Raw genomic sequence first — 15,671 nt, 5'->3', positions numbered from 1 at the left:
TTACCTACACCTCGACCATTTCATCTCTATACCATTTCTGTCCCTGCCCCTGCCCCCGTCCACTTTCGAGCCGAAGGATCTGAACAACAGCATACCCTATCTAGGAGAGGATCAAGTATCATCCATAGCATACAATCTAATGTCTATAACACCACTGCTACTCTAGGCTATAGCTCCTTCTTCGTGGTACCACCAACACGCCCCTTAGCTGCCGAACTTCGCGCCTTAACAACTGAAGGCACCGTCCAAATGTTTGGCCACACCAGCTCATACTCATCCTGTCTATAGTTCAAACAATGTCTCAACCAGATACCCCAGACAATATAGAAGTAGGCCCCCGTGCCTGTCATGAGATGCCACATCCCATGTCCTTCCAACATGAACCCCCAGGGCATACCAATCTCCCGGCGCCATTTGATCAAGGTCGAACAGTGCACATTGTCCAAGTGCCAAACTGCAAAACCACCTAGAAATATACTCAGACCAAAGGTAATCATCTTCCACATCGTGCGAAGAATCTGCTCATCTCGGAGGTCCTTTTGCTTCTGGCCCGTCTTTCCACCGCTACGGACATTGGGATTCGCTGCCTCCCTTTCCTTGGAGCGGAATCTAGGTCGAATGTTGACTTCCATGACATACATGGCTCGAAACAGCACGATTGCAGTTAGGAGTGCGTATGCGTTTTGATGAAAAGTCGGGTCTTGCAGATAGTGATAGTAGAGCGTGATGAATAATGCGATCGCCGTCAATCCAATGGCCAGTATCGTCGAATAGAGTCTTGATTTTCCATATGAAAATGTTGCAAAGTTCATCAGACATGTCGTGTATATCATCGATAGTTCGTCCACGAGCTGCATGGGGTCTTTGTTATATCAGCAAAAGTACGACAAAATATTCAGCGATGACGTACACTTCAGCGTCGCGTGAAAAAAGAAGCTTCCGGTCCCTACGAGGAGGTAGCCAATGAAGGCTACAAGGAAGACCGTATCGTGTCCATGCTTGATGCAATTGCGAATACCCTTGATGGCCAGGTACATGAACAGTAGATTGGTCAGGGTGTTGATAATCTCGGCAGAATACTGTGTGACAACGTAGTTCTTCATCCATGTCAGAATGTATCAGTACATTGCTTCCCACTGGACTAACCTCTTCGCACCAGTCTATAGTCGACGTGACAGGCGACCAGAAACCATCCTGCTCTGGTGGATAAGGTATCGACGGAAGTCGAGAAAGCAGGCCTGTCATGATTGACAGTCAGGGGAATATGCAAAGAAAGCTTGAAAAAAGAGCACCAGGTGTTTGAGACAATCAGGCCCAGAGAAGATTTCAAAACAAGCTGGTACTTAGGCCCGGACTGCGCGGATGCAAGTGGTAGATTAAGCGTCACTCAGCGTATGCATTTCAGGGCAGGTTCGTCATGCTGAAAAGATCGTTGGTGGGACAATATGAAATGAGTGAATGCGCATCAGGATCACAGCGAGAAATCCCGTAGGCCAACAAACATTCACGTGTTGAATGTCGAACACGCCCAAGGGTGGGTGTCGATGCAACTAGGAAAAGAATCACAGCTGGCAGACGGGTGGAGCTTCTAGCCAATCAGAAAGCTGGCAGCGGTGGCAGGGGTCTAGCCGAGAGAGGCAGAAGGCGTGGCCCTTGCCTTTCCCTAACAAAGATGGAGAGCCCACCAAGCAACTGTTGCGACTGTCGACTGTAGTATTCACAATGTCCATGTCAAATGAAGCACTGCAGAAGGTCAGTATAATTTTTTGGATGATCCAGTGATTCCAATGTTGACAGTATAGGTCCTGCAAGAGATCAGTCAGAAGAAGCAGTTTGCAGAGCAACAACTAGCCATTGTCAAACAACAAAAGGCGGCGCGAGCAAGGGAAAGCCGAATGCTGCAACTTACATCATCGGAAGTGAGCTCGTTACCTGTTGAGACAAAGGTGTACGAAGGTGTGGGGAAAATGTATGTGACAACGCTGTACCATACCTTTTGTCAAGTGAGGGGTCGGTTTTGTTTGAACAAGTCGTACTAAGAAGCAAATAGGTTTGTGTGCACGCCTATTCCAGATGTACAGAAGAGGTTGAAGGATGAGAGCGAGGCTCTGGTCAAGGAGATGGCTAATCTCGACAAGAAGGAGGACTACCTTGAGAAGACCTACACGAACAGCAAGAACAGCCTGGAGCAAGTATTGAAGGGTGCAAACTGAGCAGTGATCGGAAGAAAAACTACAACATTCTGGATCAGAAGCGTACACTATGGTGCTAAGTCATGAATTTTGCCATCAATAGTGATGAATGGCTGATATCGACTGTCAAAAGGCATACACGGATCAGTAGAAGCTATGATGTACCATTGACCTACACTCTATCTCCGAGAAACAATCTAATGCATGATCATTCGGTTGTATCAAAGTCAACAGGGCATTCATGGACAAGCAATCAATTCATCGAGGTTTACTACATCGTCATTAAGTATAATGCTGTGTTATCATTTTTATATCGTCTAGCCGACTATCGCATTCGCACAAGCATGCTCTCGACACTTTCTATACACTTCCTAACCTCATCAGCCGCTCTAGCTACATACGCTCCATCTACTACCCGGTGGTCTGCACTCCAGCTAAACACACATTCTTCCCTCTTCACCAGCTCACCATTTTTGCCAAACGCCGGGATGACCTTTGCTCTGCCGATTCCGAGAATACCTACCTGCGGTCCCACAATCACCGGCGCGACAGCTGTACCACCAATGCTGCCAATGTTGCTGACTGTAAACGTTGCACCCGTCATGTCGGCGGAGGTGAGCTTGCCCTCACGTGCAAGGCTGCTAAGACGCTGGATCTCAGCTGCGAGTGATGCGATGCTGTGGTCCTGGACGTTCTTGATTACGGGGACGAGTAAACCCGAGGGCGAGTCGACTGCTATACCGATGTTATGACTGCCCTTGAGAATAATCTGTGGCTTGTTGGGATTGGTGGTATCGAGATGCGAGTTGATTAGTGGGTATTGGTGAAGGGTGAGAGATACGGCCTTGATGATTATAGGCAAGGGCGTTATGCGATCGGCCTTTTCACGCCCGGCATTGTACTTCTGCCGAAGTGAGGTAAGAGAGCTGAAGTCGACTGAATCTGTGTAGAGGAAATGTGGAATAGACAAAGATTTAGTCATCTGCTTGAACATGCCAGCTTGAATTGGCGACAAGGGCTTGGTCTGGTCTTCAACCTGCTGAGTTGGCTTAGGCCCAGGCGTTGGTGTGGACGAGACAAGTGGCGCTGCTGCAGATTGCCTGCTTGCCTCAATGTATCTTTGAACATCTTCTTTGGTGACCCTTCCTTCTTTCCCTGTGCCTTCAATGTCTTCAATATTCAACTTGTTCTCCTTGATTATGTGTCGCACAGCGGGCGTGGCCAACGACGCGTGTTTGCCTAGCTGACGCGGTGGTTTAGAGTGCTCTTGAACGGGCTCTGATGGCAGTGATTGGGCCGGCGTAGAAAAATTACCGCTGGCTGCCTTCGTATCGTTCCGATCCAGCTCAATACCCTGCTCCTGTGTTTGTGATTGCTCAGGTGCTTGCTTGTTTGCCGGTGCGCCGGATCCGTCATTGAGCAGCGCCTCATCGGCTGGAGATATTTCGCTTTGTATATCGATATCTACCAGAGGCTTCGTAAATTAGTGAATGCTTCTGTAAGATTTGATAAGAGCCGTTGTTACCTTTCCGACCTTGGCCATGTCATCCGGCTCATAATATAGCTTCTTGATTACGCCGTCGAATCGTGAAGTGATCTACCCTAGAGTTGGTAATCATTCGCTTCCTGGAGATACTTGGTCGTACCTCGACAGATGCCTTGTCTGATTGGACTTCACAAATAGGATCGAATTGCTCGACACGCGCTCCTGGTTTGACGAACCACTGTATAACCTGACATTCGGTAATCCCTACTCATGACATTAGTCTTAGTCTAGCAATGTGGTGCAGTCTATGTACCTTCTCCAATGTCTGCTAATAGATATGGTTTGACCACCAGTAGCCGTCTCGTCGAACCAAATCCTCTTCGTTGTTCTTGTCTCCATGTGTTTGCATTCCTGTGGGCTGCGACTGGTGCTCTCTGTGCTAGATTTGATCGTGACAACAGCCGAGGGGCTTCTCTGCATGTAAAAGACTTCATGGCGAATTTGATGTGTATGCAATCACAGCACAGAAAAAGAATATATTCAAAACTGCGCAGCTCCGAGACGTTTGTAAGTACGACTTCGCGGTACAAAGCCGACAAGAACCGGCCTCGGTCAGTCACAATGGCACAACCGAAGCTGGGGTAGCACACTGCTAAGCTGTATTCAGTAAGGCGCATTGCGGGTTAAGAACAACACGTGCAGGGCGTGCTTATACGGCCCCAGGGTGTGAGAGATAACGTTCTGGACTGCTCTTATTCCTCTTATTCAATCCCGAAGGTCCCACGAGTAGAAGAGAGAGTATCGTGTTCTCAAAATGCTCTTCGTGATGAATCTATCATGGGGAAGGAGATATCCATTGTCGCAGGTTCACACTCGCAAGTCTGGTCGACCTCCAACAGCAGTATAGACTTGGAGATATGAGGGAAGACAGTGAGCCCATTGTCATGATATACCTAGGCATTTACACATTGCATGTAGCACAGGGTAGAAAGGGCTAACTCACAACAAGCCATACCACAGCCTGGAAGAGGGCTCAATGGCTGGCTACTGCATGACTCAGCTTGGCTGGACAGGGTCAATGCACCCGGAGCGGAGAAACCCTACCCTTTGAAGGTGGGATGCAACAGCCCGGCCAGCATCCCACCAGCGCGTGCAATTCACTCCGGTACCGCGTTCCGAGCCACGTTTCATCGCACCACCTCACCACGTTGGCACTTGCAGGCTATACAGATTATACATTATACACAGTACAAGAAACCTACGAGCAATAGGCAAGCACACCATGGACGACTTCAACAGCGACACCGACAGCGACTACACAAGCTACTGGCGCGACTGGGTAGGTACTTCGGCTCCACATGTCGCAGCACCAGTTGTTCCATACCAATGCTATGGATATCTTTGGCCCGACATGGCGTAGGCTGGATACGGCTAATTTCCCACCAGTTCATATCCTCACGAGGAAACGAGTACTTCTGCGAGATCGACGAGGAATACCTGACGGACCGGTTCAACCTTACTGGCCTCAACACAGAAGTACAGTACTACCAATATGCGCTCGATCTCGTCACAGATGTGTTCGACTTTGACTGCGACGACGACATGCGAGAACAAATCGAGAAGTCTGCGCGGCATCTCTACGGCCTCGTCCACGCACGATACATTGTCACTACCAGAGGCTTAGCAAAGATGGTATGTCCGACACTATCCGAGATGCCAGACAAGGAAGAGAACTAACATTTTCTGAACAGCTCGAGAAGTTCAAGAAATCAGACTTTGGCAAATGCCCCCGCGTCATGTGCGAATCACAACCCCTCCTACCCATGGGCCCCTCGGACGTGCCCAACACCTCGCCCGTCAAACTCTACTGCGCCCGCTGCGAAGATCTCTACAATCCCAAATCCTCACGCCACGCCGTCATCGACGGTGCCTACTTTGGCACCTCGTTCCACAACATCCTCTTTCAAGTATATCCCGCCATGCTCCCGCCCAAGTCACAACGCCGCTACGAACCTCGCGTCTTCGGTTTCAAAGTACATGCCGCAGCCGCGCTGTCAAGGTGGCAGGCCGAGCAGCGCGAACAAATGAAGGAGCGGCTGAGGATGTTGAATATGGAAACGGGGTTCGAGCAAGAGGATGTCGTAGTAGAAGAGGAAGAGGATGACGAAGAAATGGAATTGCAACAAGGAATCGAGGGCACAGCTGTGCACGTTTAAAACACACAAATGTGTGAAAGTAGGAAGGACTATTAAGATACTAATTTCTGTTGTAAACGGGCAGTTGTAAAGCCGGTCATTTATGTTCCCTCTCTTTCTTTTCCCTTCCCTTGTCTTCTTTTTTCACATCCATCCCCCTTTTTTTTGCCAGGAAAGATAGGGTTCCAAATAACACCAAAATCTTCCCACATATCCTTATCCCCCACCTAACCCCTCAAACCCCCATCAAAAACATACCCCACCAAGCTTCATACCCCCATACTATACACACTCGCAACAAGTACCTTGACTCTCTGTACTCCCACACCCACCCACCCACCCAACAGAAACGCGACACGATTCGACACGACATTTATCCCATCCCATCGCATCCAATCCTCATCAGGCACCCGCATACACCCCGCCAAACCCGCCGCACGAGAGTGAAAATAAGAAGGCAAACTCCTGGTGGAGGGGATGGGCAAGAAGGAATGACAGGCTCACACATCGTGTCATTCATGTTTGTACTCGTGCAAGCAGGTGTTTGCAGGGATGAGGTGTCTGCGGTTGCAACAACTTATCAGCGCGCTATACGTATATATATAAGTATATGAGTATGTGTGTATCTACAGCCAATCAAACACATAAATGCCACCACCAATGCAAACGCGCTGAACAGCAAAAAAAAACGAACAAAAAAACGCAGCAATACAAGTTAACAGACGTATCAAAAGCCCAGCGACAAGACCAACCAGGCATGAATGAAAGCGGGCCCGAGATTTTCAAACACCGCGCCATGCAAAAGCCACGCTGTATCCCAGAAAATAAAAAAGCATGGCGGGGAATAAAAAGAATACTATAATGTGGGTTGCGAAGGGTTCGTTAGTGAAGTAAGTATCATCAATCCGTCAGTCCGTCAGTCAATCAGTCAGTCAATCAATTCCCATCATCATGTCCTGTTCCTTCTAACCCCCCCCCCTTCTTCCCCCTAAAACATCTTCTTAAACCAACTCCCCCTCTTCGTCCCGCCACTCGCAGGATGATCGAGTGCCGGCCTGCCATCCCACGTCCGAACAGGCGGCTCCTCGTACGCAACAGGCGGCGCATAACTCGTGCGACGACTTGTGCGTTTGCGCTCGCGGTCATCCTCGACAGGGGCGCGACGACGGCTCTTGCGGTCCTTGTCAGCGCGGTCGCGCTCGCCTAGGGCGCGAGCACGCTCTGCACGCTCCTTGTCGCGTTTGGGGCCGCGGCGGCCGGCGATGCGCAGGCGAATGTCTTCGTCTTGTGACGGCGTTTCCTCGTCCTCCGGGGGCGTCTCTCGTGTCCCGGGGGCGGGATCGAGGACGGTTTCGGAGATGGGTGGCGGGAGGGGCGGTTCGTCTGAGAGGCTTTGGACCCACGAGGAGGTTTTATCGGCACCTTTGCTAATGTAGGGCGAGTTCTTCTCCTCTTGTGCGGCGCGGGAGCTACGGTGCTTCTTGGGTGCTATGGCCCCGCCGTTGCGTTCGTCGAAGTAGTCAGTAATGGGCTCGCCGTTGGCGGCCGTGGGGTATTCGGATTGGCGACGAGCAGCACGACGCTCTTCGTGGCGACGGCGACGTTCTGCATCATCGTCGGCATGCGATCGGCGGCGCTCAGTCCCACTGGCTTTGTCCTTGCGGCGCGACGAACGATGCTCACGATCCTTCTCTCGGTCTTCGGCCGACTTGCGCTCCATGCGAGCCTTCTTGCGCTCCTCCTTCTCAGCCATCCGACGTAGTTGCTCTTCAGCCTCCTTGTTGCGACGTTCTAATTCCGCCATCTGCCGTGCCTTCTTTTCCGCAAGAGTAGTGCGCTCGATTTCGCGCTCACGCTCACGGCGCCGTTCAGCCTTGGCCTCGGCTTCCTCCAACTCGGCGCGACGTGAGTCTTTGTCTAATCCTCTCTCCCGTTTCGCTCTTCGCTCTGCACGTCGTGCTTCACGTTCTGGATCGTGTTCGGCACTGCCGTTTGCGCCTCCATTTCCACCAGACATCATCATGTCAGCCTCGACCTCAGGCATGCGTGAGCTGCGCTTGACACTACGGCGTTCATGTCGTAATCGCTTCTCTTCTTCCTCCGTCATACCGCCGCGGGCAGTGGATCGCTTGCGATGTCTACGCTCATCCTCGTTTTCATAAGTGCTCTTGCGACGGTCACGACGGTCGTCTTCTACTGGTGGCGCAGTCTTCTTGCGCCCGAGTCCAAACATGCCCTTGAAGCCACTGACAGCGGCGGCGGTGCCCGCAACTCCTGCAAGTGTGCGCATGGCATCGGAATTGCCGCGCTCGCGACGTGGGCGATCTCTTTCGCGATCTCTTTCGCGCTCACGGCGGGGTCTTTCAGCCTCAGCTGGAGCAGGCTCCAGGTCCATGGGATCCACATAGACAGGGTCATCCGAACTGGGCGGCGCACTCACGGGCTCCACGGGCTGTGCTGAATCGCGCTTCGATTTACGACGCGACATCTCTGGTCTCTGAGTTGGCGTAGGATAGTCATCGTCAACGACGTCCAAATCATCATCAATGGGGTACGGGTCTGGAACAGCTGATGTGCGGTTAGTTCCGTGCCGTCTTTTGCGGCCAATAGTTCGCCGGCACAGCGTAGCGGGGAATGCTTACCTCTAGTTTTGCCCCTGTCTCTGGTACTTGATCTACGAGAGCTCTTCATGCCCATGACCCTTGCTGCTTTTGATGAGTATTTGGCGTCGGTATCGGTCTGCGGTGGCGACATCATCACATCGTGGTCGACAGAGGGGCGGCGTGAACGAGCCATTGGCGTTGCGGATGTGCGATACGACTTGGAACGTGATGGCGGGGGCGGCGCAACGCCAAAGAGTGCACCAAAGCCTGTGGAAGCCCGTGCAGGCTTAGAGCGGGACATATTCGGTTCCTTCGACACCTTATCGGATCCAGATGAGCGTGACTTGGCATCATTGTCTCTAGTCGATGCGGTGCGCACCGACTTTGTACGAGCCGCGCTGCTTCCACCATCTTCAGCACCTGACGACTTTGTGCGAGTCTTATTTTTAGCACCAGGCGCAAAGATTCCCCATGAGCCCGAGGGCCCGTTTCGATGCACCTTGGTACGAACCTTTTTCGGGGAAACTGATTTGGGTTCAGGAACAGGCTCTGGAGGCGGTGTAGGCAGTTTGTCTTCCGCATCTTCTTCTACGGGATCTTCAACGTCTGTCGGCTCACGCTCTGCGGATGCATTTTCAAACTCATCCTCAGCCGGCTCCTCAGCTTCAAACTCTGGCGGTGGCGGTGGAGGAGGTGGAGGAGCTTCAACAACGTGCTTGGATCGTGACTTGCTGCTCTTCTTTGACTTTTTATGCCTCTTCTCAGAAACAACAACCACAGGCTCAGGTTCAGGTTCAGGTTCAGGCTCAGCTTCTGGCTCTGGTTCTGGTTCTGGTTCTGGCTCTGGTTCAGCTTCTGGCTCTGGTTCGGGCTCAGCTTCTGGTTCTGGCTCAGCATCAGCCTCTGCCTCAGGTTCTGGCTCAGCCTCTGGTTCAGCCTCCGGCTCCGGACCAGCATCAGGGTGATCAAGGTCAATCAAGTCAGCATCAGGATGGTCATTCATCATATCCATATCCTCGTCTGCCGGAAAGCCACCCGGCACCACATCTTCAGCCGGCTCAGGTTCGGGCTCTGGTACGACGACGAATGGTTCCGGCTCTGGCTCTGGTTCGGGTTCGGGTTCGTGTCTCGACTTTCTAGATTTCTTCTTGTCCTTGTCCTTGGAAGACTTGTCCTTTGAAGATTTGTCCCTCGACGACTTGTCCTTGGAGGACTTTTCTCTGGAGGACTTCTTGGGCGCAGGTTCTGGTTCTGGTTCAGCTTCTACCTCTGGTGCAGGTTCAACCTCAGGCTCTTCTGTGATAGGTTCTGGAACTGGTTCCGGTTCTGGTGAGGCGTATCTGTCCCGTTTGCTTTTGCTTTTGCTCTTGCTTGAACGTTCAGTGCCTGACTTGGATTTCCTAGAGGATTTCTTAAGCGGAGGTTCCTCTGCTGGTGGTTCTTCAACAACCAGAGGCTCTTCAGGGACCTCTGGTTCGGGTTCGGGTTCAGGCTCAGCTTCAGGCTCAGCTTCAGGCTCAGCTTCAGGCTCAGCTTCAGGCTCAGCTTCAGGCTCAGCTTCAGGCTCAGGCTCCTCGGGATCTTCTTCAGGAGCAGGCTCTTCAGGTTCAGGTTCAGATTCAGGTTCAGGTTCAGGTTCAGGCTCCTCGATCTTCGGCTCGACCTTCTTCGTCTTGCGAAGTGAGATACCCCAAGCGCTTCCCCAACCACTACCTCCAAACTCTTCTTTCTTGGCCTCTGCAATCGGCGGCGAAGCAGATTTTGGAGCAGCGGGAGCAGCGACCTCGCCGAGTTCAGCGAGAAGTTCATCTTCTGGTACATCCTTGACTAGATCGAACAGATCGTCGTCGTTCATAGGCTCCGCTGGCGCGGGTGGAGGTGGAGGTGGAGGAGGGGCTTCCTCGACAACGCCCCTCTTCTTTTTCTTCTTCTTCTCTTTTGAGGTCAAGACGACTGGTTCGGGCTCAGGCTCTGGTTCGGCAGCGGCGGCAGCGGCTGCTGCCGCTTCTTCTTCAGCGATGCGGGCGAGCTCAGCCTCCTCTGCCTCCTTCTCGGCTTGCTCAGCAGCTTCCTTCTCCGCGGCCTCTGCCGCTTCAGCCGCTTCTTTGGCCTCCTGCTCCTCACGTTCTTTCTTCTCCCTGGCTTCGCGTTCGCGTCTCTGCTTTGCACTTTCCTTCTTCTTACCCCCTCCAAACAGACCCCACCCAGAGCTCGCCTCTTTCTCTTCTTTGGCCTTGGCGGCCGCCTCTTCAGCCTCAATCCTAGCCTTTTCGGCAGCCTCTTCAGCTTCGATCCTAGCCTTCTCTGCAGCTTCAGCCTCTGCTGCTTCCGCAGCCTCGCGATCGAGTCGTTCTTGTTCCTCGGCAGCAGCACGCTCGGCTTCTTCTGCTGCGAGACGTTCCTCTTCCTCGCGGGCAAGGCGTTCCTGTTCTTCGCGCTCAAGACGTTCCTTTTCTTCCCGTGCCGCCTTTTCCTCTGCTTCCTTCTTTTCCCGAGCTCTTTTCTCTTTCGTGGACTCTTTCTTTTTGGAAAAGCCTAAGAGGGAGCCCCATCCGGAGCTCTTGGGTGCAGCTTCTTCCTCTTCCTTCCTCTTCCTCTCTGCTTCCTCAGCCGCAAGACGAGCGGCTTCTGCTTCTTCGGCTACAATACGAGCCGCCTCTGCTTCTGCCTCTTCGGCAGCAATTCGCGCTGCCTCTGCCTCTGCCTCTTCGGCCGCCACTCGAGCTGCTTCTTCCTCTGCTGCAATGCGAGCTGCTTCGGCCTCGGCCTCCTCAGCTTCTATGCGAGCTTGTTCAGCAGCGGCTTCTTCCGCTTCACGGGCGAGGCGCTCCTCCTCTTCTTTCTCCGCAGCTTCTCTTTCCAGTCTTTCAGCCTCTTCCCTCTCCTTCTTCTCACGCTTCTCACGAGCCCTTTTCTCTGCCGACGTCTCCTTCTTGCCTGGTTTTGTGCTGCCGAGCGAGCTCCAGATGCCGCCGGATTTTGATTCCTTTTCTTTCTTGTCTTTCTTCTTCTCTTCCACTGGAGCTGGTGCTTCCTCTTCTGGTGGCGGGGGCTCGTCCAGATTAATGAGATCTTCAAAGGTGTCATTGGCAGATTTGGCACCCGATTCTTTGCTTATCGTCTTCGTCAAGGCTTCTTCTGCTACTTCGTCCTTCTTCTTCTTCTTTTTCTTTGTCGAAGTCGCAGCCGTTCCCCAAATGTCTTCGTCTTCTGCTTGCGGAGCGGCCTCAATCTCCTTCATAGGCGGCAGTTCAGGCTCCGGCTCGAAAGCGCCGGACAATTGCGCAATTATGCCGCTCTTCTTGATCTTCTTTGCCTTTTTACCAATGTTGAACGCTGCACTACCCCATGGATCGTCCTCGTCGGGCTTCTGCACAGGTATCGTGGTTTCTTCACCAACCTCCACAGGAGCGTCCTTTTTCGGGTCTTTCTGCCTTTTACCCCACGATGGCGTCATGCCCCAGTCCTCTTCCTCGTCTTGATTGGGTTCTTCAACGTCGACGGGCTCTTGGACCTCTTCCCCTGCTAGCTCAGGTTCCGGTTCCGGCTCGATGAGTTTGCCCTTCTTTTTCTTCTTGCCACCTCCCCATATCGCACTTAGGCCCCAATCAGTCTTTGCGGCTTCAGGTTCAGGTTCAGGCTCAGGTTCAGGCTCTACAACAGGTTCGGGTTCCGGCTCAGGTTCCGGGTCAGCTTCAGGCTCGGGAGGAGGTGGAGGTGGTTCTTCTTTTGCAGCCTTTTTGCTCTTCTTTTTCTTTCCTGTAATCGTTGTTGCCGCCCACCCGCCGTCCCAAGAATCTTCCTCTTTGACGGGTGAGGGCGCAGGTAAGACTTCTGGTTCAGGAGCAGCTTCGACTACGACCGGCTCAGGCTCTGGAACAGCAGCCGCTGCTGCATTCTTCTTACTCTTCTTACCCTTCTTGACCACGGGTGCAGCCGAGCCCCAGTCATCCCACCCTTCAGCAGTCTTATCTTCCACAGGGGCTGGATCAGGCTCCGGGACAACCTCAGGTTCTGGAGGAGGCGGCGGTGGCGGCGGGGGTTCTTCCTCTACTACACCCTTCTTCTTCTTTTTCTTCTTGGCAGTGCCTGTCGTTTGAGCGGCCCAGTCGTTGTATTCCGCGTCTTCCTTCTTTTTCCGTGCTGCCTCTTCCTCGGCAGCAGCAGCAGCAGCAGCTTCTTCTTCTTCTTTCCTCTTGTTCTCAGCTTCCTCTTCCTCCAAACGGATGCGCTCCGCTTCTTCCTCTTCCTGTCGCTTCGCCGCAGCTGCTTCCTCTTCTTCCTTCAGCTGTGCGTCCTCGATTTCCTTTGCCTTGGCCTCATCTTTCATCTTCTTCTCGAGTTTCTTCCTTTCCTTCTTACTGAGGCCCGCAAATGGATCGACAGCTGGTTTTTCTGGCTCTGGCTCTGGCTCTGGCACGGGCTCGGGTTCGGGTTCGACGATGGTCTCGGGTTCTGGCGGTGGTTCCACTTCCACTGCGCCCTTCTTCTTTTTTTTCTTGTCCTTTGCATCGCCAAAACTGAAAGCCGATGGGTCGTCTTCCTCTTTCTTCGCAGCCCCTGGCTCAAGAGTATCAAATTCAAAGTCAAATCCAGAAGAATTTTTCTTTTTCTTGTCCGAGTCTGATCGGTTGTCACCGGCGTCGTTTGCATCATTAGCGCCGTCAAACCCCCACACTGCCTTGGTCGTAGACCCTATCGCAGATCCTATCCCTGAGCCGCCCCACCCGGCAGACCATTTGCCCAAGCCTGGAAGTCCAAACCCGGCCTTCTTTGTTCCAGTATCACTGAAGTTCATATCAATCTTCGGTGGGCCTATGTCGTCCAGGTCGATGTCGTCGTATGCGGGATCAGCCGATGGTTCCGGAGGAGGTGGGGGAGGTGGAGGTACGGCCTCAGCCGCCTATTGTCACATTAGCGTCCTACTATCATTAGATCGTGCATACGGGAATACCAACTTTCCCCTTTTTACCCTTCTTCTTCTTTCCAGTCGTTGCCCCTATTGCCGCCCAGTCGTCATTATTCTGCGCGGATTCTGCGGCGGCGGCGGCAGCATCTTCCTTTTCCTTCTTCACGCGCTCTGCCTCTTCTTCTGCCTCCTTAGCCAAGCGTTCCTCTTCTTCCTTGGCCGCACGCTCCTCCTCTTCCTTGGCCGCACGCTCCTCCTCTTCCTTTTTCAACCGCTCTTCTTCCTCCTTCTTTAACCGGTCTTCCTCTTCCTTCTCCTTCTTCGTCTTCTTCTTACCTTTATCTCCGTCTCCACCATCCCCGCTTCCGGCCCCACCATCAGCTGGAGGGTCGCCACCGCCACCGCCATCTCCACCGCCTGCAGTTTCCTCCTCTTTCTTCTCCTCTGGTGGATTTGCTGCACCCGCTTTTTTGGCAGCTTGCTTTGGCTTTTTCTTTGCGTGTGACCTGATTCCGCTGTCACTATATCCAAAATCTATGTCGACGTACAATGATTTCTCGTCCAAGAAAAGCGAAGAGGATGGAGACGTATTATGACTGATTCGTAAACAGTTTGGGGTATTAGAGCATATCGGAGCGCTGAAAGATGAAAAAGGTGTATAATCAGGTGTTTGCGCTAGTGCGAGCGCATCTGTGGACGTGTAGTCTGGGGGTAAATCTGCGACTGAATCATTGTATGATGGTGGTGGAGGAATCGGGTTGCATCGTGGAGCTGGAGTCCATAGTTCTGACGAGGGCGTAGAGATTACATGGTCAAACTGGTATGGGTTAGTCGATTTGCATTTGAACATGTGCAGCATTCGCAATGTGACTTGCACTGATGCGTCAATACTATGTGGGAGGGGTTCCGCAACCAAAAAAAACGAGAAGAGTCCGTCTAACAAAGGAGCGTCGTCATACCGAAAGTGCGCCCGTGCGTGCCATGGTCTGCCTTATCTTGTAGTTTTCGTGACAATCCAGCGCTTGAATTATCTCTTCTATTGACTCGGCAAATGGCTGGTCGTTTTCAGACTCCCATGCCATCATGTCCCTTGCGATGCGACTCTTCGCCTCCCAGAAGTTGCCCACACACGAAGTCAGACTCCTTCTACTCGGCAAACCCTCAGCCGATCCAGTCCTCGAAGGCGGCCGGGTCCTTCGTCTCACAGATGGTGTGGCGGCGGCGGCGACGTGACAAGAGCTGGCGGCGAACATTATGCGTGTACTTTGAGACGCGCAAACGGGGGGAGCTGGGCGGCGGTGGGCACATGGGCGCTCGTGCAAAACCGCAATGAGTGAGCGGCAAGAGGGCGACTGCGAGGGCGGGCAAAACCAAGGTGGTAGAGGGATGTACTTTGTGGGTATCGGGTACGCAGTGTCGTTGGCGTGCGTGACTGACTGACTACCCAATGTACGTCCCGGGGTCTGCTGCAGGTCTCGATGGGTGCAGCGCTAGTGATAGACCAGGGCAACACAGTAGGGATGAGTTCAAAGGGCGCATCTGGCGATGCGATGCAATGCGGCGCGGCGCGTATTAGACCAGACGAAAGTGATTACTCTCTTCCCTCAGTTCCCTCTCTTTTCGGCAGGTACGCGAATCAAGAGAGAGGTCGCGAGCGGCTGTCCTGGCGACGAGGACCGATCAATGCAGGAGGATGCAGGCGTTGAGGCGAACGAAGGGAAGCAGACGTCGCAAGTGGTCACAAGGCCGTGGCAGAAGAGTGTGGCCGCTCTTGGAGGGATGGGACGTGGTTCGGCGACGCCAATCGGTATCGCCGTCAAAAAGGGCCAGTCAGTCTTCCTTGCGCGCACCAAGCCTGTTGGAGCCTATGATTCGTTTCATCCACCTCGTCACACACAACACGCGCCCGGACCAGCTGGGCGGAATATTTCCAGATAAGAGGAGGGGGAGGGGGAGGAAAAATGAGGGGTGGCTATGTAGGTCCTAGGGTGGGCGATGGGCGATCAGCCGGGGGAGGGAGGGAGGGAGGCGATGGGATGGTACGGGAGAGCGGCGAGGTGGGTGTGGGTGTGGGTGTGTGTAGAGGTACAGTACAATGGTGCAACAACAAAAAAGCAGTTGCAAGATGTCAGAGAGCGATTCGATGCAGGGAAAAGGAAGATTCGCGAAGCGGGGGACGGCAGCGATAGTTTATCCGCTGGGGAAATATTTTAGGGTTAGGCCGCGAGGTGCATTGCATGAGCAACTGGTGACAATGTGTTTGTTGTTGGTGGTTGTGCAGCGAGA

The 15,671-nt window shown here is 53.0% G+C and overlaps 6 protein-coding genes across 6 annotated transcripts; 3 read left to right on the top strand and 3 right to left on the bottom strand.

Annotated features, from left to right (window-relative positions):
- Nucleotides 1-167: 167 nt before the first annotated feature.
- On the bottom strand, nucleotides 168-1,245 carry IAQ61_005938 (uncharacterized protein; the record flags this gene model as incomplete). Its single annotated transcript, XM_003836007.1, has 3 exons — nucleotides 168-862; nucleotides 911-1,097; nucleotides 1,147-1,245. 3 exons carry the CDS (start codon nucleotides 1,243-1,245, stop codon nucleotides 168-170), a joined length of 981 nt encoding a protein of 326 aa, XP_003836055.1.
- A 437-nt stretch (nucleotides 1,246-1,682) lies between these two features.
- Nucleotides 1,683-2,459, top strand: IAQ61_005937 (uncharacterized protein). Its single transcript, XM_003836008.2, has 3 exons — nucleotides 1,683-1,752; nucleotides 1,803-1,969; nucleotides 2,051-2,459. Exons 1-3 carry the CDS (start codon nucleotides 1,723-1,725, stop codon nucleotides 2,211-2,213), a joined length of 360 nt encoding a protein of 119 aa, XP_003836056.1. The 5' UTR covers nucleotides 1,683-1,722; the 3' UTR covers nucleotides 2,214-2,459.
- Nucleotides 2,460-2,471: 12 nt separating this feature from the next.
- Nucleotides 2,472-4,334, bottom strand: IAQ61_005936 (uncharacterized protein; the record flags this gene model as incomplete). The annotated part of the gene is made up of 4 exons (XM_003836009.2): nucleotides 2,472-3,666; nucleotides 3,718-3,789; nucleotides 3,839-3,942; nucleotides 3,992-4,334. Coding segments are annotated over 4 exons (1,668 nt in total), but the record flags the coding sequence as incomplete, so codon positions are not given.
- A 123-nt stretch (nucleotides 4,335-4,457) lies between these two features.
- CKB2 (casein kinase 2 regulatory subunit) lies at nucleotides 4,458-6,437 on the top strand. Its single transcript, XM_003836010.2, has 3 exons — nucleotides 4,458-5,017; nucleotides 5,125-5,370; nucleotides 5,430-6,437. Exons 1-3 carry the CDS (start codon nucleotides 4,961-4,963, stop codon nucleotides 5,892-5,894), a joined length of 768 nt encoding a protein of 255 aa, XP_003836058.1. The 5' UTR covers nucleotides 4,458-4,960; the 3' UTR covers nucleotides 5,895-6,437.
- Nucleotides 6,438-6,861: 424 nt separating this feature from the next.
- Nucleotides 6,862-14,638, bottom strand: IAQ61_005934 (uncharacterized protein; the record flags this gene model as incomplete). The annotated part of the gene is made up of 4 exons (XM_003836011.2): nucleotides 6,862-8,441; nucleotides 8,516-13,379; nucleotides 13,435-14,202; nucleotides 14,345-14,638. 4 exons carry the CDS (start codon nucleotides 14,636-14,638, stop codon nucleotides 6,862-6,864), a joined length of 7,506 nt encoding a protein of 2,501 aa, XP_003836059.2.
- A 292-nt stretch (nucleotides 14,639-14,930) lies between these two features.
- On the top strand, nucleotides 14,931-15,323 carry IAQ61_005933 (uncharacterized protein; the record flags this gene model as incomplete). Its single annotated transcript, XM_066096991.1, has 1 exon — nucleotides 14,931-15,323. The coding sequence occupies one exon, from the start codon at nucleotides 14,931-14,933 to the stop codon at nucleotides 15,321-15,323; it is 393 nt and encodes a 130-aa protein (XP_065952983.1).
- Between the last annotated feature and the right edge of the window lie 348 nt (nucleotides 15,324-15,671).

This window comes from Plenodomus lingam (genome assembly GCF_022343315.1).
Source record: "Plenodomus lingam strain CAN1 chromosome Unknown contig_23, whole genome shotgun sequence".
NCBI classification, from domain to species: domain Eukaryota; kingdom Fungi; phylum Ascomycota; class Dothideomycetes; order Pleosporales; family Leptosphaeriaceae; genus Plenodomus; species Plenodomus lingam.
This window is presented reverse-complemented; position numbering and strand designations above follow the sequence as displayed.